This window comes from Zophobas morio, unplaced genomic scaffold (assembly GCF_036711695.1).
Source record: "Zophobas morio isolate AGI-343-1 ecotype UQ-CSIRO unplaced genomic scaffold, CSIRO_AGI_Zmor_V1 ptg000108l, whole genome shotgun sequence".
Lineage (NCBI taxonomy): Eukaryota > Metazoa > Arthropoda > Insecta > Coleoptera > Tenebrionidae > Zophobas > Zophobas morio.
In genome coordinates, this window is record NW_026972213.1 from 3,175,643 (window position 1) to 3,199,533 (window position 23,891).

At 36.3% G+C, this 23,891-nt stretch overlaps 1 protein-coding gene across 7 annotated transcripts in view; it reads left to right on the forward strand.

The window, feature by feature from the left end:
- Positions 1-20,143, forward strand: part of LOC135144785 (protein prickle-like) — an 889,236-nt gene extending 869,093 nt beyond the window's left edge. For all 7 annotated transcript variants that reach the window (XM_064076865.1, XM_064076863.1, XM_064076864.1 and 4 more), the window contains 4 exons: positions 1,967-2,209; positions 14,100-14,303; positions 18,242-18,828; positions 18,910-20,143. In XM_064076865.1, coding sequence (XP_063932935.1) covers positions 1,967-2,209; positions 14,100-14,303; positions 18,242-18,828; positions 18,910-19,816 — 1,941 coding nt within the window. In that variant the 3' untranslated portion in view covers positions 19,817-20,143. The remainder of the gene's footprint in view (positions 1-1,966; positions 2,210-14,099; positions 14,304-18,241; positions 18,829-18,909) is intronic.
- Positions 20,144-23,891: the final 3,748 nt, after the last annotated feature.

The window sequence follows — 23,891 nt, forward strand, 5'->3', positions numbered from 1 at the left end:
AAACTATTTAAAAATAACGATGTGACGAAAAATCTGCTCGTGATATCATTAACGTATTTAAGACGTAAAATTCATGAGAATTTACAGTGCAACTAAAGCTGTTTTTTTTTGGGTATCCGAATATAAGTAGAAGAAATCAATATCTGCCTCTATCACGTGCAACACGGAAATACTAATTTTACATCTTAATAACGACTCAAATGTAATATCTAATTATTACTAGAATCACCGAACTGATGCAATATTAAAACCGGGTAATCCCCGGTTGACCAACGAGTCTAGCATCACCATTGGCTAGGCAGCATGTGACTCGAATCCTCAGCAAATTCAATTAGGCTCAGTAGATTCAAAGTTTCATGTACTTTCACGTAATTTATGAGTTCATGTTTTCAAAATTTTATAAATGAAACCTTGTTGGTTGGTGTCATATTTATCGGAGCACTCACTCGCCTCTAACTGAGCTGGTGACAGAGTTCCTAGCGTAGAGATTTTCAGTATTATTCTTATTACAGAGATATTTTTATCTTATAAAAAGATTTAGTTTTTGTATCTTTAAAAGTCCGTTCATTTTATAATGATATTCTGACTCTTTTGTTATACCTACTAGACCGTGTTTAGTGATCACATTAAGCTTGAATTTAGATAGCACATTATTATATGGACAATTTTTTTCTAGACAGACTTCATTTTTCTTAAATTATAGATACTTGCAGAACTTTCTTTCAACACTTTCACGCAATGAGAAATTGACATTATAAAACTTAATAAGGAGATCGAACACACCCAGGTTCAAGAGCCGACCTAACATAGGCATGGTAAAGAACATTTAAATAGCCTATATTAACAAATTCTTTTGTGTTTATTATAATAAATTGTAACATATTTGTGGACCTTTTATAAATGTAAGAAAGGGTGGTATAAAACTTGGAGAGAACTCCATAATCATACGTAGATCTTCGACAATTTTTTTCTGTAAAAGAATATGACATTCCTGCTAACTTAAGATCACCTGCAAACAACATCAAGACTAAGTTGTGATACAAATATGTACATCATTAAAGAAAGTTAAAAATAATAAGGGCAAAGATTAGGTCCTCGTCACAATCTTGACAGGCAGCCATAAATTTTTCAATTTTTATATAAGTATTTTTTGAATAACTCCTCGGAATGTAATTTACTATTATTGATGATCTACAATTTTTTAACATTTATTAATGGAAATCAACAAAATGTTAATTCCAGCTCAGCAATTCCAATCGATTTGTTCAGTACTATAATTATTCCATATATCAAATGTCAAATAATGAAAGACCATATATTTTACGCTAGGAATCGTTTCCGTTTAAAGAAAAACTACCTTTTGTAGTTTCAACAGTTAATAAAATATGGAAAATCATATTTGAGTAATTAAATTTTTAATAATTTAAAAGAAGGTTTGTTATTTCAGCTTAAATCGACATTAGCTTATCCCCGCAGCAAATACACTACATTAAGCAGGAAATTAATTCAGATGAAAATTCTCAGAAATAAGTTCTAAGTACCTGCTTAAAGTTTCCCCGCACCAATCCCGACTTCCCAGCCCCTTGGCATAAATTCACTTACTGAAAACACAAGCCATCAAGCCGAGGTGTAAAACTAACATAACGCAATTCCGCTTAGCCGTTTACATGGAAAAACCTCCCCGATTCCAGCCCCCGCCTTTTTTACGAGCCACCAGAGTGCCCTAATTTTCGCGGACCCAACCGTCCGTCTCCACCTACCACACCTGTTGGGTGCAGTGGCCCATGGAACCCGCGTTCCCTTTCTCTTCCCTTGCGATTTCCATGTGTTCGTTGTTCGTCCGGGCGACTCTTCTACCTGTTGCTCGCTTCCGACTCACACCTGAGGACGCTCTTGACAGGTGGCCCTCATTACTGCTATTCGACGTGGTATTATGAGAATCTAAGCAATATTTGGTCTTTTTCAGGTGCACTTATACTTCAGCGCCCTGCCTGAAGACAAAGTGCCGTATGTGAACTCCGTGGGAGAGAGGTACAGGGTGAGGCAACTCCTACAGCAGTTGCCGCCACACGACAACGAAGTGCGCTATTGTCACGCCCTCAGCGATGAAGAGAGGAAGGAGTTGAGGCTATTTTCCGCACAAAGGAAGAGGGAGGCGTTGGGAAGGGGGGCCGTGAGGCAGCTGCCGGCTCCCATGCAATGCGATGCGGTAAGTGGAGGAGTTATCGCGGTGATTTTATACATGGCTTCAAGAAATTAACCCACTCCTTTTTTTGATATAAAATTGAAATCTTATATTTGCATCTAAAAGAATCGTGTAAAAATATTTGTGATTACCGATTACTACACATAAAAATTTTTATTCTCTGTTACTTTCTAAGTCTAAGCTACAACATACACAAGCATTATAAAGAGAAATTTAAAGAGCTGATCATAGAAGCAAAGTGTGAATGAAGTAGGGACGAATAAGTTATTTAGTTATAGAAACAGACAGGTTATCTTTTTAAGTCAAAAAAACTAAGAACAACAAAAGAAAATCCATGGTGTTTGAGTTGGCCCAGAAATTATAATAAAATATCTTACTGATGAATGCATGGCATGTCTTAAACATCTATCTGCTGGCCTTTTTTAAATACACAATATCGCAGAGATCTTCGTGAGTTTCTAAAAAGAATTTCAGACGTTCAGTTCACCATTTCATATTTTTAATTATATCTACTATTTATCATGTCATTTTAATAGCTAATTCAAATTTCGGTTTAGTTTTTACTTCCTGAGAGTAAGCCAAGGAAGTACTGTAATCGGGCGACTGCCTACTTTCATGTTTTTTCGACATTTTATAACCCGTAAAGTACGAAAAAATATCTCCCGTTTCAGTTTGTGTGTCTATCGTCTGTATCGATTTTTGTTAGACAGATAATCTCCGATTTTTAAATGAAAGATCTTTGAAGCGACACATAAATGCTATATCGTTTCAGTTAATACATATTTTTATTTTAATTTTAATTTATGGAATAAATTAGTTATTTGTATATCAAGGCCATAAAGAAAAACAGACTGTTTCGGCCAATCTGAAGGTCACGGCCGAGACCTACAAATCAAATGAGGCCGAAAAAGTTCTTTTTCGCCTAGACACACACAACATTTTTTAAGCGACCGTACAGTTTTCTGTATTATTTTTATAATTGGTTATGTGAGGGGTTTTGAGGTTAGAAAATCTTTGTTTCTTGTTGGAGGAAAAGTCCTGCAGATTTAATTTAATAAAACCAAAATGCTACTTTGCCCCTTCACTAAGGAAAAAATTAGTACTATCATGTGTCATACCGATATTCAATAAAGGTGGAGTTCAAATAACAGGGCTTTTGCCTTTTTTATTTAAAAAAATATTAGTCAAAAACACAAGACCAAGGACGCATTCGAGATCTGAGTACATAGAGGTACAAGTCATTCCAAAAAAGTGATACTTCATGGACGTGATAGGCGACGTAAAACGACTAGATTTGTAATCGTCGCCTAAAATAGTTATTTGTGTATCAAGATCATAAAGAAAAACTTTTTCGGCCGATCTAAAGTTTAAGGCTGAGGCATAGGCGAGGCCTTCAGATCAGATGAAGCCGAAAGAGTTCTCTTTGGCCGAAATACACACACCATTTTTAGCCGACCACACAGAAAAATAATTGGTTATGTAAATAGTTTTGAGGTTAAAAAATCTTTCTTCGTTACTGAAGGAAAATCCTTGTAGATTTGAAAAAAACCAAAGTGGTTGCTCTTCTACTGAAAAAAGTAAAGTTGGTACTGTTATGTTTTATAGCCATACTTAATAAAGGTGCAGTTAAAATAAAAACGCTTTTAACTTTTTTTTTTGAAAAATATTGGACAAAAACACAAAGCCGAAGACGCAAAAGTAAATTTTCGACATCTGACTATAAAAAAGTGACAAGTGAGTCAAAAAAAAATAATTTTGAGATTTTAGTACGAAAGAGTGACAATTCATGGGTGCGATTGGGACGTAAATAAAACGACTAGATTTGTAATGGTGGTCTGAAAGAAAACCTAAAATTCAAAAATTCTCGAAATTCAAAAAAATTCTTATTGGCTGAAAATTTTAAAACTAACTATACAACAAAAGTAACATTAATAAACATGGCCATTACTGTAAAAACGTTATAAAGAATTTTGAAATACGATAAGATTATAAATAACGAAAAAATATAATCACTATTAAATGAAAATTTAAAAAACGTATCCACTTGTCCTTTAGGTTTCAATATTAAAATACAATTCTAACTCCAATAAATACAAAATGACTATTACGTGATAAATTATAAAATGTAGGTCGCTGAGGTTTTAGCTGTCTTTCGCATTCCCTGTCGTGAGTATCGCACGATAAAAAAGACAACTGCGGCTAACGAATTGGCAACAGCACGGCGAAATCTCGTGTACAAAAAGGAGAATTAGAACGTAGATCGATCTGGTTGTCATATACAGTTTTATTATATCAGCATAGAAAATGAGTGACCGAAAATAAGAGTTTTCTGGTACTGGTATTAGGGACTATGACCAGTAATTTTGTGGGATGTAATTCTTTTTTGTGTCGTTGTTAAATAATATATGTATATATGAACAATAGGGCACTTGGATTGTTTTTGATCCAGTTTGAGTAATCTATTACCACATGCTGTTGATATTTTTTATATTTTTTAAATTATTAACTTCACTGAGAGAATAGTGACAATCACTTAGAAAAATTGCTGTCCAAACAGTGAAATAACAATTTTTACAACACTTATTAAAATTGTTGACAAGCTGTTCATCATCATTTTACTAATTGGCTTCACAAACTTAACGAGACGTTTTTTTTGACTTTCATGTGTGTAAATAAGTTAACTGTTACGTGAATGCTATTCTTAGGTGCTTTCTCCTTCTTTGTGCTAGTGACTCAAAGGCGAATAGTCTTGCATTGTTAGACGTAACAACAACCATTGTGGGCTTACTATATGGTCAAATTAACCCACTAATTGAAACTGGGTATGCAAAAATCTAAATGTTAAAATTTTTGCATTCTGCTGAAATATCGATGAGGAATACTCTTGGAGTACTAGACTAGAAAACTAGAAACACTGGTTACAATTTCAACAATGAAGAAGTTAATTTAATTGCGGGGACCAACAAGCGACTCGAATTACATTGCCAACGTAATTAACTTCTAATGACAATTTCTTCTTAGGGTTCCATTTTTCTTGGACAAAACACTATTTTTGCTGCAGTTTACTGAAAAGGAATCAAACTGTGGTTGTTCATAAACCGTGTACGTTGGTATATTTTTAATAAACCTAAAATAGAATGTTCGTCAAAGGATTATATTGGAATATATAAATAACGTAGGAATTTTAACAACGCATTTCCATACAAAAACTCCAGATTGTTTCAGTCACACTCCATGCACCTATCAAAAACAAATCGAAAGAATTGAAAACAAATGATAATTTTCATTAAGAGATAGCAAGATCAAATATTCTAAAAACAACTTGAAGATATCAGACGGTTTCAGGCAATAATTAAAGAAAATGTGCGTTAATTTTTTAGAGTAGTATATTTTAGTTTATGAAGATATCATACAAACATGGTCTGGAGTCATGAATGATGAAAAAAAGAAGCATTATAATTTCATGAATTCCATTCTCACACTTTGATTACGTCTAATTATTACTTCTTCGTTGTTGCCTGTTATTTGAGGCGGATTCTTCAAAGCTATAATTGATAGTTGTACGTTAAGGTGGGAAATTTGAATAAGTGGATCAGTACACAATGTATGGCAGTTGTAAAGCTGTAGATCTATATTAATAATTTTGTGTCGTTATCGCACCCTGCTGTAGATATCGACTGATTGCTTAAACTGACTGAATTTTGATACTAAAGAAAGAACCTCAGAATGTAGCAGCTGTGAGTGTTAGCCAAAAAAGGGAAAAGGTGACTTTTGATTCTTTAGAATTTGTCTTTTATCTATCTGTTGTCGATTTTATTAAGTAGATAATAATCTCCCAAACTATTGGATAGACTACTGTAAATTCTAGATGTACTGTAGAATTAGAGTATAGATGGTAAAACGTCCACCAACGGTGTCTATTCATCCCCGCAAAAATATGATGACATCGACTTAAACTTCTATCACGTAAATCTTACATAAAATATGAAGAATAATATGCGACGTATGGCTTATTAATTTAGACAGACTGGTACTTGAGACACTATTAATAAAACATAAAATTGTTAACTGCAATTTACACATAGCTGTAATATGAAATTTGCATAAGTAAACTAAACTGTTTTAAAATGTGTCTTGCGAAATCCTGTAGCAAAATCTTGTGACTCTTACGTATACAAGGTGTAAAAAAAAAACGCAAACGCAATGTTTCTATAATTTAATTTTTTTCTTCAATTTTTTTGCGGAGTTGTTAATAGAAATGCAATTCAAATTGAAAGAAAACGTCGTCTGTTCAATGGCTATCAACTCTGAAAATAAGTCTGCTGTAAGGTTATTTTAACAAAGAATCAATCCATGTATTTAATTTATTAATGGAATGTCTATTGTTTTATTATAGGGAACAATACTACCAGTAGCTAATTTAATTTAAATCATTGATAATTTTATAATCGCATCGTATGAAAATTTAATGAAATTCCATTCATAGTAAATGAGTTAATCTTATTGGAATTTATTACACTAAAATAGCAGTACAATTATTTGAATACCAAGATTTTAAGCAATCGAGTTAATTGCTTGTTGTCTTCTAATTCTTTTTAGTGTAGATTGGAAGACATAACTTTTAGAGTATTTGTTTGAATTGATATATTCTGTGGAAAAGATTTAGATTACGTAGTACGTCACGGACAATTACTTAGTTATCGAGTTCTATCTGTACATACAGAATATCAGTCCCCCCCTTTCCTTTGCTTTGCTTTGTAATTCAAGCGCCATTTATATTTCCACAGTGCCAATTCTAAACCTTATTCTAAAATATTACTTCCATCATCAACTTCGCCTTTAACGTTATTTACGAAATAAGACACCTGTTGCCCTCTCTGTTGCGGTTGTAAATTCAGCCAACAATACTAGCACGTAATTTCAAACCGCACCCTACACCCCACAATGCCATTATTGACACTTTAACTTACGAATATACCCGGCGTAGGTTGTTTAAATCTCCTGTTAGAAATTATGGCCCAGGTGAATTACGGCAGCTGTATATATGCACCGTTTGGCTCATATTCCATATTTTTACGAAATTTGATACCTTGCAGCACCTAGATTTATGAATGCGTCGAAGTGAAAATTTTCAGCTGTAATTTATATGCATGAATCGACTTTTCCGAGGGCGAATTCTCTTTAAAAGTATTATAATTCCGCACAGCCCACAAAATACTGTTATGAACTTTGAAACCAGTGTTAAGAGTCTTCTTTTTCTTGATCATGTAATCCAGCGGTTTCCAAAGTGTGGGTTGCAATCCCTTTACACTAACAAGTTTTTGCATGTAATAATATAAACACGACTACTTTTCCACCTTGCTGAATCAAAAATTACACAGGTTGTCTTTTTAGTCCGGAACTACATCAGGTGGTCGCCAAAAAAATTCTCGTCTTCAGAAGAGGGTTTCTTTTGGGAAAAGTTTGAGAACTACTGCTGCAGTCTAACAGTCACCATTTCCGGACGTAAACTGTGCACCGGAGGCGAGCTCCTTCTAATTGTTTCATTATTAATGGGTCGATTTTAACTCCACCGCCTCTTGCCTCATCCATCTGGCACTTTTAGCAACTGCCCATCGGGTGGTAATCACTTGGTCCACGGTTCACCAAACAAATAAATTCCGATGGCAAAAACAGGTTAATCATCATCTCGTTGTAGGCAAGGAGGCCGTTAAAGGCCCCATTACTCCTAAATACCACCATGGGGCGCAAGCTCCAGACCGTCGAAGCAATTTGACGTGGCCAGTAACTCTTGATTGACGCGATTAATTAAACTTATCCTAATTACGCGGTTGGTAGCTCCAAGGGAGAAGGCATCATAAAACAGTTTATGTGCCTCGGCGAAGAAGCTGATATCGAGAAAACTAAATCGCGGAGGGAGGATGCCGTTTGATGGATAATTTCCTTCTCAAGGATAAAACTAGAACCGGCATTGTTAGAGGGCCATTAGGGATAAACGGTTATTTTATGAAATATTTGGCTTTTTATTTGTTGCCGAGGATCTGAATGTAATTCCGAAGCAATCCCCGAGGTGTCGTTTCGCTGAAATTGGTGCGGCTTTAATTAAGTTTTTCCGGGACGTGTTTGTTTGGTTCTCAAGAGGTCGAATTGCACGTCTGGATGTTTAAACGAATGACCTTTTCATTTATTATGGGCGTCTTCATTTGCGAGAGCAATTATAAAAATGCTAATTTTGTGTTTTTTCATTCCGGCGATAATTGGAGGGGCCTCGGAGCGGCTCCGGAACTAATTGTTTTCTTGGATTGGAAACACGGGAGTTGATATTTTCCTGTTGAGTGCAGCTTTCATATTTTGCAAATATTTGTTTAATTTTTTTTTAATTCATATCGCCGCCAAATGATTTTGGCGGTGAAGAAAACCAAATTTTACCAGCAAGGTTTCAGGTTCAGTGAAATTTTACGTCATTTCATTTTAGATCAGACATATACCACAACAGTACCAAACGGGCTCTAACATGCTATAAAAGTGTATTTTTCTGATGTCTATAATTCTCAAAAAAATCATATCCACTTAATAGCTACTTTACATGTAATTGGTTATTTGATTTCACTATGCCTATGTAACATATGCTGGTACGAACATCGTTTTATAGCACAACATTCAAGAATGCAATTATATTTTCATGAAGATCTAAAGATTTACTGCTCCTACTTAAAAAGTTACGGTTGCTAGGTACTATAATATTATTATGGGGGTCATATTGGTTTCCTGTACTTCTGTTCAACTTGTAGACACATTTACCGCATTTTAATATCTTGCAATAGTGCCATAAAAAGATCTCTTAATCCACCAACAGTGGACGTATGGTCTTAAAACAGCATGTTCACTAGTGTGTAGTATGCACCCATTAAGTGAAGCGCCGGTATTTAGCCACTAAAGCAAGCGTCAAACGACAGGATGTATATGTACATACAATTTTTAAGCGATTTTTTAATTTCTCATATTTTATTAGATATATTGTCTGCTTTAACTGCTTCATAAATTGAGTAAGCGTTATTACAAAGTTCATTTTACTCATTCCACAACGTTCAAATAAGTACTATGGAAATAATATATATTCTAGTATTTTCTTAAAATAGGATCATATATTAGCTTTGTAAAACTATCAAATAGAACATCCGTCTAATTTTCTCCGATTTCTCTGTCGCACTAAATTCCAAATAATTCCTCCCTCCTTAAAATATAAAAGTACTTACATATTGTAGATATAATGGTGACCAGGATTGCCTTGATCATGACGTCACGATATGATTAAAGTTCATTTTGCTTTACGAAGCAAAGTGCATAAACATATTTTTTTTATGAGTTTAACTTCGACCAGTTTTTTCAACTGTCAGTTTATTACTGTACTGTAATCCCTGAACAGTAGGTTTGATTTTATATTTAAATTCCCATATGAAATCTAAAGTTGGAAAATTCAAAATTAATTTCTATTGTAACGACAGGAATATTTAAGATTAAAATAATTCCGGAATATTAAACTCGGTTCTATAGTTTCATCTGTGCAAGAAGATCTTCAAGGGGCAATAAATGGAAGGAAATCTTGAGAAGTCGATGGGCATATTTTCGTATTAACAAGCAAGAAAAGAGAAAAAACCTAAAATTAGATGTCTACTTACAAAATGACCTCTAAGTATATAAACCAGGGGAAGAACAATTTATCATCTTTTTTTTAATTTTAGTAAAATGTTTGCATCACGTACGAATGTTTAAAAATCAATATATCAATTGTTTAAGGAAATTTCGGAACGCATTTTTCAACACTGGTTTCAGCTTACAAAAATCTAGAAATCGTACCAGACACATTGTCGACTTCTTTCGCTGAAAATGAGGCAGTAAAAAGAAAAGAAAAAGTTTGTGCCGCGGAAACCGCTAGAAGCTTCTTTTTACTGTCTCTTATTTCAACAAGAAAGCTAACAATGTATGTTTGAGCGTAATTTTCAATCCTTAATAACTCTTTTCTTGACATTGCACGCAAAATTCATGCCGTGTTAAACAATTGTTTTACTGTTTGTAAAAATTTTTCTTATGTTTTTTTTTAAGTATTTACAGAAAAGGGTCAAATTGTGGTTGTCCTCCTAGACTGAAAATTAGTTTTGCAAATGTGGGTTTCAAGTACTAAAGACCAATGAAACCATATTTATACACAATATTTCTCCCACGATCCCATTTTGAAATTGTCATTATCCTTTTATTTACGTTTCTAAAACACGTGTAAAATTATTAAACAAATTGCTGTCCCAGAAAGTGCGTAATACTAAACACATTTCACTTTAAATTAATCACTCTGTGGAATCCTACTTTGTCATAAAATCCAAATTTGCAGCCTGTAAATAACAAACTTGTCAAACCAGTGATGCAAAAACAAATTAGTTAAACCGATAAATGAGAAAATTCCACAAAAGTTTGCGGCCGAATCTCGCAAAGCCAATTTCTTCGCGTTTTCACACAATCTCTTGCTTCCAGATCGCTACCCTAATCCGCCACAATAATTTTAATGGCCGCACTTTCTTCAAAGCTAAACTTCTAAACGTCCCTTCGATGAAAAGGGAGCAATATTTTAAAGTGCCTCCGCATTCGTTTGACGGATTCAAATGCATTAGAGTCCTTATTAGTCGTCATCTAGACACTCCGGGGCTAATGTAGTAGTTATAATGACTCCGAGGCCCCGGATCGTTCAATTCGGCCCATTAATTCCAGAAAACTTCGCCACTTTAAATAACTTGAAAGAATCGTCATTAGGACCACTTAGCCGTAAGCTCGACTTCCAAGACGAAATTCCCCAAGCGTGACGTCGCAAGTATTTCAATCTAATGTAGACGTCGTGCAATTTTGATTTTTCTTTATGGGAGCTATTAAAAGATGAGCATGGTATGCAGGATGTATGGTAATTGTGTGCAGTTTATTGGCAAGGAGCGGCTGTCGGATGGGTGCCCTTCGGGTTTATTTATTACCCCTAATGTGTAACCATTAACGGGGATATTTGCATTAATATGACCGTGCGTGGTTATTAGCCATTATTATGTGTTAATATTTTTATCGATTGGGATAATTAATCGGATTCTTTGTAGTTTCAGATGAACGCCACTTGATGGAGAATTAATTGGATTCTTTCACTTGCGGTAGCACACGAAAGAATATTAAATTAACTGGATTTTTCTCAGAGACTATAACAATTTATTCTTCCAGTAATAATTATTGCATTATCATTCCAATGAATTGTTGATTCAAGAACGCACTATAAAGGCGAACGGTAAAAAAGTAGGCCTTCTTCATGTCAGGGCATCTACCCTAAAGCCATAAAAACTCCGTCCATACGTAGTTACAATTGTGACGTAAAGTTTTTATTTGTTAATTTTGCCACAATATACAGGAACCCTAGTCCTCACGCTATTGTCATTTGTACTAAACTGTAACGGTACTAATTTGTAACTAAATCTGAAAAGTAGTAATCAGGGGACTATAATTCATTCATTCTTTCATATTTCTTTCAGATTTTTAGTTCAAATGCTATAATGACACTATGTAGTTCCTCAAGTCAAAACTACTGGACTTTTAAACCTGTACTACCTGCTATCTAAAAATAACACCTTTATTTATGAAAATGCTGATGACTTGATAATTTATGCTTATTTTGAATACAGCTTGTTAGTCGGCAACGTTAACTAGACGTACTAAGTAAAAACATTCTACGTTCATTAGCTCAATTTTGACGGACGTGTAATTATGTACACAGTTTAGTTCCGTAGTATTTACGTGTATGTCATTAAAACCTGTCAATAGACCAAACTTAACCGAAGTATTTTTAAATAACTATGGACCTTAATTTCAAGATGTACAGTCTAGAAATACACTTGTGTAAATCAAAGCTTTTCACTATGTATATTAAATAAAGATAATATTGAGATGCAAATATGTGAAAAGTGTCATCATTACTTTTATTAGAATTTATCAACGAACTTGTGTCTACTGAATGTATCTAAGGTATAGTGTTAGAACACTGTATAAAACGAATAGTAAATAACCCTATTTGCTAGCAAATTTAGACAAACTTCTCCAGAGTTACAGGATAATTAAAAAATGATGCATTAACTCTTTGACGGACTGTTTATTGAGAATAAGTAATTTTAGAAATCCTTGGGTCCAAATGTAGAAGCCTTCAAACTTTAATTGTTCTTTTAGATATTTGACCATATTTTAATTAAGTGTTGAGAACATGAAATCGATAAAAGTAAATTTGGCAACGCCTCTCTAAATAATGTAACCTTACCTTTGTAGGCATCCTGTAATTTAACATATCGTGGCGTAGTACAAACCTCTCGTAGATGAATTTCATCTGACAGACCACAGTCAGGAAATAGTTAAAAGGCACCAACCACATACTGTGGTTAGTAATCTTGTTAAAATGTTAGCCTTCAAAGGCACCGCTGAGATGTTCATTTCCGCATTAATTTTCGATATATCAATGAATATTATCTATAAATAGAGTGCAGAGGCTGATTTTTAGGGTCTAGGCTCTAACCTTAAGACTTGAGAATCTCTGCACTTTAGTGTTTGTTACTTACATTTATTATATTTTTCCGACATAAAGTAGCAACACAGACAAAACATCACATCAAACATAGCTAAGAACACTAATATCAGAAAGAAAACCGAGAAAATGAGAGACAAATTTCATATTGAATTAATACTACCACGTCCATTTAATAAAGTCACGCTCGTGCATTGTCATGCATACCCACAACTCCCCATAGTCACCTGTCAATTACCAAATACCCAAACATCCCTATCTGACACAAAACAACGGAAACTTTTATCTGTTATATCCTCTCGAATCCGCATGTGTCTAAATGGCACACAAGGATAATTCTCTTCGTTTTGTGGATTTCGGGCGCGATTTAATTTCGCAGCCTGAGGCCGTCGACACACGGGGGTCCCTGTATCGTATAAATATGGCACTAATTCACTTTGGACCGCTGATAATACCTACGCTACCATCTCAGTCGCTCGCCCTTGGCACTATCGTAAATTCTGTTCGTCCTTCTTCTCTTTCTCATCCGCGCCATTTGTTCCCGACAGATTTATTACGAACATGAATTCTCGCAACCGAGGCATGTGACAGATTTCTGTGTATGGCGCTGCAGCGCCCCCAACTATACTGTTTTTTCCTGCAGCCGGGGAAATCTGTTAGTAATTTTTGACGTCCCTCGGCGCCAGAACGACATCACTGTAATTAAATGTAATATATGACTTGAAATTCGATAATGTATTGTGACCGACGTTGGTACAATCTACGCAAACTAAAAGTTTATAACTATGTTTTAAAAGTGAACAAAAAAAATGTTTATTGAACCCAATAGACACCAAATGTTCATAAGATGGTGCAAGAAAAGAGTAATTCTCATACATTGACCTAAATAACATAATAACTCATTTCTAAATGTACTAAATATATACTTATTATACATAATATAAGTATAACAGTTTTCCAAACCACTTCATTTCTATTTTTTTTTTTTTTAATAATGTATGCTTCAGGAAAAAATTCCTCATTCACTTCTCTTGTCATCATTCGTAGTTAGAATCTTTTACAAGATACCCTACATGTTTAACACAAAAAAAGCCATTCGCAGTAAGATGCCGAAATGATCTAGACTTGCAGACATCAATTATTCTGCGGCACAAAACTTCGTCGTATCAGTTAATAATAGCTAAGAGTCATTATTTCAAAATATTTCAGACTTAACTATAATGTGCGAATAATCCTATATACTTTTTATGTTTCGCCAGACCATATATCTTTCATTTTTAAAATGAGTTTTTTTTGTTGTAGTGTGAAGAGATGTTGGCTACTGGCGATATCTGTGTTTTCGCATCCAGGGCGGGTCCCAACACCTGCTGGCATCCTGCATGTTTCACGTGCAATGTCTGCAGGGAACTTCTCGTTGATCTGATATATTTCTACAAAGAGGGCCGCTTATACTGCGGGAGACACCATGCAGAAACCATCAAACCGAGGTGCTCGGCTTGTGACGAGGTAATTATTTTAAACCCACGCAGATGAAATGAACAAGAAAATGCTCTAACATATGAAATAACGTCCACGTTCTAGCCATAGCCGAGAAATTAAATTTTGCATTCTTGTGTCTTTTGTTTTTGTAAAAAACTTCATGGGAAACCTAAAAAACTAGAACCATTTGGACCTTTTTCTTTTAAAGAAAACTAAGTATTAGGAGTAAGTTCGTCATTAAAGTGTTGTGATGTCCTTGTTGTAATCGCTGTACAATTGTCGAGTTATTTTGCGCTAGAAACGCATTATATGTGTGATTACGTCGCGTAAGTTACCAAGCTGGCATTTCATGCCAAAAATGATTACCCACATTATAAAAACCACCAAGATGGGTGGTCAGGAAATGGTCGTTCTGGTGGGTCAAATTAGAAGGTCATTTTTAAAATTTATATAGGTATGGTGAAATGTTCAGGTACCTATATAAGAAAGATAGTATAATACGACATATTTTCCACCTTTAAAAAAAATGACCTAGCATTAGCTCGTTATCTCCGCACAACTGTTTCACATATATGCGCAAAAAGACAACAAAATGATGCTTACGGTATAAGTAACTTACTGTACATACAAGTAAGTATCCAAATGGCTAGAATCTTGTAAGAATAAAGAGTATTAAACAATAATAGTATATTATTATACTAGTTTAATAAGACAAAGGAATAAGTGCCACAATGCGTCTTATTAAACGAGTATAATATACTATTTTTTCTACTTTGCATCTGATCGGAAACAAAAAATTAATAAAAATTCAAGGTTATAAGGGCCTTTTAATTCGAAACGTTAGTTGTAGCGTTGTGGCTGACTTCACAATGTCAAAGTTTGACATCTAACCACCGAACACTAACAATCTAACCTAAGTTTGCCTCAAAAAATGGAAGAAGGGGACTTGCACGCCACCTGAAATACAGTTTAACAATTGATCCCATTATTAAACTGTTTTCGGTTTAATAATGAGGCCATTGTTAACGCAAAGTAGAAAAAAAACATTTCAGCACTCACTTCGCTTATAAAAGACCCCAAATTCGATCCCCAGCATCTCCAACTTTTTAGTTGATTAAATCAAGAACAGTTCACCCATTTTCCAGTAAATTTGAGAATACGGTCCTACTAGTATTACACCGTACCCAGTCAAACTGATATAAAATGTTAATGACGGCATCACAAAATTTTTGGTCATGGAAAAACTCACCTGAAACAGCATGCTTCTTTAGGTGTAACTAAAATTTGTCGGCATGGAATTATTACTATCGAATTTCCACTTTAAAAGCAAGTTGTAGTGAAGAGAAGTTCCATACGCTTAAAAATCGGACTTGGTAACTTTCAAAAATCAAATTGAAGTCTCAGATTTCAGTTGTCGTAATTTTTGACATGTGTATTATCTCTGTCTAGAGTTCACATTAATTGCTAGTTTTAAGCGAATCTATGTTGTGAGATTGTTGATTTAATACCTACAAAAAAATTGAGTGATACCTACCGTACGAAACAGAAATGCTATAATAAAGCAGTTTTTCATATAATCTGAAAAAATACCAACACCTAGTTAAAAAAAAGTAATTAGTTAATTAGTTAAAGATTGACACGGAAAGCCAACTTTAATTCATTTTATTTTCGATGGCGAGGTTTATGACCGTCTGTCGTATAAATTAGTATCGCTTTGTAAGTAAAAATTTCAAAACATGGAAAGACAATAGCTGACTTTTGGTGGCATCATGGTAGCAGTGTGATATTTTCTATTTTTCTTGGTAGGGTAAGGGACACACAATATTTAAACCTGCAGTACAAAGTCTAATCTAACGCCGAATTTTGGGAAATCCATTTAATCTGCAGATCAAATAAAATAAATAAAGTTGGATTTTTTTATCTTTTCCATCACGTGACAATTTTATACATATGCAAGCTTGAACAAACTTCACTATCTCTATCTTTGTTCAAAGCATACTGTAACAAAAGGAAGTTTATCTGTTATTTCGGTTCAATGTATTGAATTAACAAGAAATATCACAACAGAACTGGTGCGAAACTTGACCCATAGTACTACTCGGTTATTCAGCTGACGATCCAACAAAGGACACTTATCAATGTCAGATATCAATTGTGTTCGTGAATGTCCACTAACTGATGCCTTATGGAAGACGTGAGAGATTCAGTATGACCCTATCCGGCATAATCACCAGTATGGCATAACACTATGTTATCAATGATGTGAAAACGTAGCCACTCTTGCTCTAGGTGAACCCCCAATTTCTAGTTGGTGCAGGCTGTTTTTACAAACTGGAGCTCTGGCAGACACCAATCAAAGCCTTCAGTTCAAAAATTCATGGACCAAGCAATAAAAACTTGTCGGTTGTTCACTTTCAAAGAAATACTGAATTTCATGCGCTAAAACAACAATGGATTCAGTTTTTCAGGATAATCGTGACCGATTATCTCCTAAAAGTTCACATCATTACAGGAGAAAGTATAAACAACTGTGCTAAAATAATCATTGTAAAGGTTAATATGTATGTTGCTTCACTGGGCTAAGGTATTCTTTCACCACAAACTGGCATTAGCTGTAACAACCGACAACTTTTTTTATTTAGTTTTTCGTCACTCATATTTCCTAAACTATCGGGAAAGAGAGTAAAAATAAATTTCGAACGACATTCTGACTCCCATTTCATGAAACGATCCCAAATTATGTTTTCATAATTGGAATTTTTTGTATTACATACCAAGAAATTCTTCACAAACCATTTTAAACGATCTCCAGGCCTGCTGTTCTAATTTGTGGGTCCACGAAGTTGTTGCTTAAGTTTGTCTCCATTTAACTATCGACAGTATTTTGAAAATATGTACATAAATGCCGATCCGTTTTGCCGTTTTGTCTAGTACCTTTACAAAATTTTTCCCCAGTTTGATGTGAATGACGATAAAATAACATGATTAGGTTGAAATAATGGTGAGTATCTTATATTCATGTGCCTAGGTGTAGTGATGTTGATTTCTATGACGCTAATCCTTCTTTACATAAAGATCGGTCTTAGGTCTAGTGTACCACAAACATAAAAACATTAATGACCGTCCACCTTGTAGTCCCATTAGCAAATGCAATTAAAGCAGTGATATTAAAGCAAATTTTTGTCTTGGTAAATTTGAATTATTGCCATCCATGCTAATAACTCAGTTTACAGTTGTCAATTTTGACATGAGCACCCCTAACAAACGTGTTGATTGGTTGAGACGATAGTAGCTGTAGCTGTCACAAATGTCACTTGGACAGTCAGCTTTGACATCATAAAATTTTAAATAGGTTGCCAACCTCACAAAAAAAATCACAAATATTAATACTTAGTCACTCGGTATTTTGCTAATTCAAAATTAATAGTGGGTGTCGTAGTTACTAGGGAAAGGGAAGCCCAAGTTCCCTACATATCATATCATTGGTATTTCAAAGTGAAAATAAATCTACTCAACTATTTCGTGAGGATGCTTCTACAATGCCACAAAATATGTAAATGAGGAACCCAGAATTTGTTTTGTTTGACGACCGACATTCCAAAATATTCAAAATATGCTTGTTTTAACAATGCCGAGATAGGTCTGCTGGTTCTTGCTATAGCAATTTACCATCACGGAGCGAAACCCATTGGAACTGCCTTTATACCCCACGCTGGACATTTGTAAATCATGATTTGAAATTAACTGTAGAAAATGTAGCACTCAAATACGTATAAACAAAAAAGTAGTGCTAGAAAACTACCTTTACATTGAGTAGGCCCGCAAACCAGACGATAATAATCTGATCTCAAGATATAAAAAAAAAATGAAACTTATAAATAGTGTTATTATTGACGAATAGAACTATATTTGAAGTCATTTTATTCGCATGTGAGTCAAATACAATATTTTTCTATCTTTTCCAGATCATCCTCGCCGACGAATGTACTGAAGCCGAGGGTCGCGCTTGGCACATGAAGCACTTCGCTTGTTCCGAATGCGAACGCCAACTCGGAGGACAACGCTACATAATGCGAGACGGACGTCCCTACTGTCTGCACTGCTTCGACGCCATGTTCGCTGAATACTGCGACTCCTGCGGCGAACCCATCGGCGTCGACCAAGGGCAGATGAGCCACGAGGGCCAGCACTGGCACGCCACCGAGCTGTGTTTTTGTTGCCATACGTGCCACACGTCGCTCCTGGGACGTCCCTTCTTGCCGAGACGCGGCGCCATCTACTGCTCGATCGCCTGCAGCAAAGGCGAACCCCCGACACCTTCCGACAGCTCAGGACCAGGGACGCGGATGCCGAGACAAACCAGGAGCCGGCCTCCGCGACCACCATCACCTAACGAATCCAGCACTCCGCCGCCGTCGCCCAGCAGGCGGCACGTTTCCGGTTCGCCAACGACGTCGTCGCCGTCGTCACCCCACGCGGTGCTACAAATCACTAATCTGTCGAGGTCGCCGCCGGTGAGGTCGCCGAAGATGGGACGAAGGGCTTTGCAAAGGTGGGTGAAGTGAGAGAGCTATTACCAATTGGAAATAAAATTATTGTTATTATATGATTTAACAATTCTCTGTCTTTGTAGATCCCCAAAGCCGGACCGTTCCATCCCCAGCACTCCAACTCCCTCGGACAACGGCAGCACCCTGCTGAACCCCGTCGAACCGTTGGTCTCGAGCGAAGATGTAGCCTCCCGGGGCCTTCCTGCCCCTCAAAGCCCCGGTGGGCGCGGTCTCGACCGCGTTCTCCTTGAACGCAACCTGGAGCGCCTCATCAGCGAACGAACCGGGCAAATGCATTCTTCCGACCTCGAGAAGCTCCTGCACGCGCGCGATCGAAGCCGGGAACCCCTGCACCTCGCCGATCTGAGTCTCGACGACTGGAATCCAAAAGGTGTCAACGACAACCAGGCGGAGAAGCCCGACAACATCACGAACGAGAAAGAAAACAACAACACTACCTCCGAACACATGCCTCCGCACGCCTCGTCCATGCCGGAACTGGCGTTGCCCGGCTCCAGCGAGAGCGGTGGCAACGCCACCCCCGGTTCGCCAAACAAGAGAGGACGAGGACTGCTGAGCGTGCGCTTCCAGGGGGACAACGAGGCGTTCGAGGGGGACGAAGCAGACAGCGCGAGCATGGAAGCTTCGAGGAAGTTTCCCAGGAGTCGGAGTTACGCTGGAAGGTCGCGGCACGTGGATACGCTAGAAAGGAAAGGGAAGCCCAGGAAGACGATTTCCGAGACGCAAATGGCCGGGACCAGCCGGCAGGACGACGACGCAGAGAGCTACTGCAGTACGTGCTCTTCAAGCAGTTCCAGTGATGATCTGGATTACCAGTTGCCACCAAGACGTGCCTATGGAGGCGTGAGAATCTCTTATGTTCCTAACGACGCTCTTGCCTGTGCCAGAAGGAGACAAGCGACTAGCCAGAAGTCGCCAAGTAAGAAGGGAGCGATGGACGATAAGGACAAGAATTGTGTCATATCTTGATTGGAGATTTGCCTTCCATTTTTGTAACTGATTGCCAAATATGTAACGCATTATATTCAGGGTATATAATGTTAGGTCGATATTGCCGAATTTGTAGAACCTGCCTTGAAATTGTGCTTCTACATACTTTTGTGTTCTTTTCCATATGTACAAATTTATAACGTATGTATACTTAAATTGTTTTATACCTTTTCTATCTACAAGGTTATGTAGATTGTAGTTATGTATAATACAATATTTATTAAGATTTTTAATATAATCATTGTTTTTACTTGTGTATATTGTAAATAAAAGATTTTGGTTTTTAATAAATGTAATAAAACTTGACTTATTAGTAATAATTAATCTCTCATACAAAAACAAAAAATTGGTCAAAGATTATTTAGACAAAACATGGACAGAATCTTCAAAGTAGGATGCTCGCTTCCGTCTGTCGTCATCGCTGACAGATTACGTCAACTATAGACATATGAGATTATTTCCAGTTAATAAGCTCAAAATAAGACAAGCATTTCATTTGTATCTTTCTTTATCAGTAAAACACAGAAACCAAAGGACTATAATTTTATTGTCTCAAACTGTCTTAGTAGATATTCCGCAAAGGATGATTGTAGTGGATCTGCTTGTAAACTTGTATGGGTGGAAAAGAAGGAACAATTTTCGGTGCTCCATGACAATTTCGCTTATTGAAGCGTCTTTCTCAAAGTCAAAAATAGCTAATAACTACTCTTCAATTTTTCTGAAAAAGTTCCGTGCTCCCAGTGGTCAGCACATCTATTGCTAGTTGTCTAACTTTGAGAAATTGGCCGTCTTCACTATTGATTTTGTTCCATAATAAAGCCAATCCTAAGTATTAGATTCGTGGACTGGCGTTTTGCGAACTAATGAAGCCATCTTCTACTATGCATCAGTTTCTTGACTAAATATTTCGAACAATTTTCTTTATTCTCTTTATTTTTTTATCAAAGTGTTCGAATCTCAATATTCTTAATACTCTTAATATTCTCGTTAGTAAATGTCTGAATAGCAATCCCCATTATTTTTTTGTTGTATCTAAGTATATGCTTTTCTAATATGGTTCTTCAATCAACATCTCTAAAACTTCGTTATCCAATTCGTTCAAACCTTTGTTAATTTTTTCAAGGTCTCGGTTTTACTTTTCTTGGGTACTTTATTCAACAGATTTATCTTGCTGTCTATCGAATAGCGGTTTGTTTAATTTATCAAATTGATTTTCGCGAGTTTGTTAAACTTAACTCCGACCAACGCATCTTTCAAAGTCAAATCAGTCTTTGTTGTGGTTCCCCAAATATTAAGTGTTTTAGTATTTCTGCATAAGCAACAAAACGCTGTGTGTTAGATCAAAACAGAGGAGGGTAAGACGATTATAGTTTGGTTATTGGCAATAATAAAGTGTCTGCAAGCGCATCAGGTTAATGTTTTAACAAGTAACCCGCTATTAACTGTCAAAGGTGCTACAAAGACAAAGATTTTATATTTCGTTTTTGGTATCTCAGTTGCCACTAACAACAAAGGCAGCGACAATTCCTGCACCCTTTTTTGCTATAGCACTGATGTTCTAAACGGAACAATTACCAATTTTCAGTTTGACAACCTGAGGGTTCCTTAAACAACATCAATATCAGATGTGACCGTCGCTTCGATATCGTCGTCTTGCATGAAGTTAGCTCTATGTTAATAGACAACGACGGCGAAATCGCAAGGTTCGCATCGCCATATTCAGGTATGGAATCCCCAGGTATGTTTAGAACAATTTATGAAAAGCTCTGAATAGAGCCGAAGCTGAATATAAAAACGAATCGAAACAGAAAATCAAAGAGATTATATTGAAGAACCCCACTGAGGAACCTCAGATCGTTTACCATCAGTGTCTAGAACACACGTCCCGAAACAAATATGGAACCATTAAAGAAAATATCAAAGAACTTGTCAATTGTTCACTCCTACAAGTATTTTGGAAGGAATATGATATTTGACGAGTCTAACAAACATGCCATTACTCCCAAAACACCTGAGAGAGTACGCAGCTAACTAACTAAACACGTGGCTTAAAAACGAGTCACATGACCAATACGAATGCCAAAAACACAAACAATATCGACTGATAACGGACGCAAACGGAAAAAAAAACATAGCACCAAACGATTCCAAAAATACAGGCGTAACGATGACGAACACAATTTGGAGTAGAGGTTTACACCAATTCGTGCAACTCAAGCACAACATCGAGCTCACTTCCGAAACGCTCATCGTTAGCCATATTTCAAACCTCGGCTACGTTAACATGTACAAGCACGTAAATATATATGGAATGACGGGTAGCTCGGTTCTGAAGCTGAGCAAGACCTACTTTCCAAGATATACCACATCGATTTCGCTAAAATTCCAACTTACAAAGCGAAACAGTTCCACGAGTCTTCTGGAATCGTAGTCAAGGATGATGACTGGGCTGGCCGGATAGCTGTGGAAATCCTCTCGTTCATTGACGACAGCAGAGTGCATTAGTTGTAGGCAAACCGGAAGATCTAATGGCTGTCCAACAGAACCTACTGTTGTTGGAAGATGACCAATTTAGAATTCGACTTTATTATCGTGAAGGACACACTGACCTAACGAAAGAAATGTTCAAAGTCGACGACGTGATTTTGATTGCAAACATCGCAGCCAGAAAAATAAATTTGAAAGTGGACAGAGTCGTAAAAGAAAAGGGCGTTCTGCATGCCATCGTCGGATTTCTTCCGCGCAATTTAAAAATCGAAGGTCAAGCGTTTCAGCGCATCTCGCGCCAAAGTCACAATGGATCGGCCTAACTCGTGAGTAGAACAAGAGAAGTTGAAGAATTTGGCTCTTGTGAAGACATCGGTTTTTACAAGATCAAGTGTGCTAGGGATTACACTGAAGCTGAAAGAAGATGCAGTTTACTGCTTCGTAAAAATACAAATATATTCGTAGGGGTCTCAAAGAGTTTCGGGCTTTTTGACTCAAGCAAAAACATTTTTGGGCGAATTATTTTACAAGGAAGCCGTATGTAAAACTTGACTTGTTTAAGTAGAGGGCCAGGACTATTATCGATGGAGAGATCAATCACAATCTTTATAATGTCAAAGTAATGGCAGGTTACTACTTGGGACAAGACAAACTCGAAGAAGCACAGAAATTTGTATAATATAATCTCAAGGATCTACCCGAAGAATTTTGAAGCATTCTTAAAAACTGAGAGTCCATTTTTACAGAAATTGAATAAAATACTGAAAAAGTGTTAAGTCGTCTCTTGAGAAAGCAAGCATCTTATGTGTAGGCTGTATTGTTTGAATGTGCCGGTAGAAAATGTCGAAAAATTGTAGAAATGTATGCAGGAGGAAATCGAAGTCGGTCATCAAAGTAAAAACGCCTACAAGTCTTAAAAATCTATGAGGGATGACAGGACAATCCATATAGAAAAACACGAGACAACGGACCTTGCAAATGTGGGACTGAACCTCATATAATCATTAAAACCTGTACGCCAAATCGCTGAAAACCTTATAACAACATTTATAATTCTTATCCGAAGCGGAATGGTCGCTTTGTGAATAGGGCTAGCTTTCTGTCCATGCCTATCGTTTTCAATTATGTACAGTGAGTTTGTGGTACATCAAATAAAAAATCTTCGCTTTCGAGTGGACGCCATATTACAAGTTGGGAAAATTAGTCGAGTAGTTATAAAACACTCAATATCTGAGAAACCATAAGCAAGATTGATTTGACTTTGAAAAATACATTGGCGGTAGCTAAGTTTAACAAACTCCCAAAAATCAAACAATTTGATAAATTGAACAAATTTTTCAAAAAGGAGAACGTTGTAAACCTAAATAACTTTGGTAGAACTGAAATGTTGCAATCGATCAGAAAAACGAACCGCTATTCGACAGAAAGGAAGATAAATTAGTTGCGGACGTAAAGCACTCACGAAAATTAAACTCGAGATCTTGAAAAAAAGTGAAAAAAGTTTGGAAAAACAAAATAGAAAAAATATTAGACGAATTGGAGTACCAAATTTTAGACATGCTAGAAA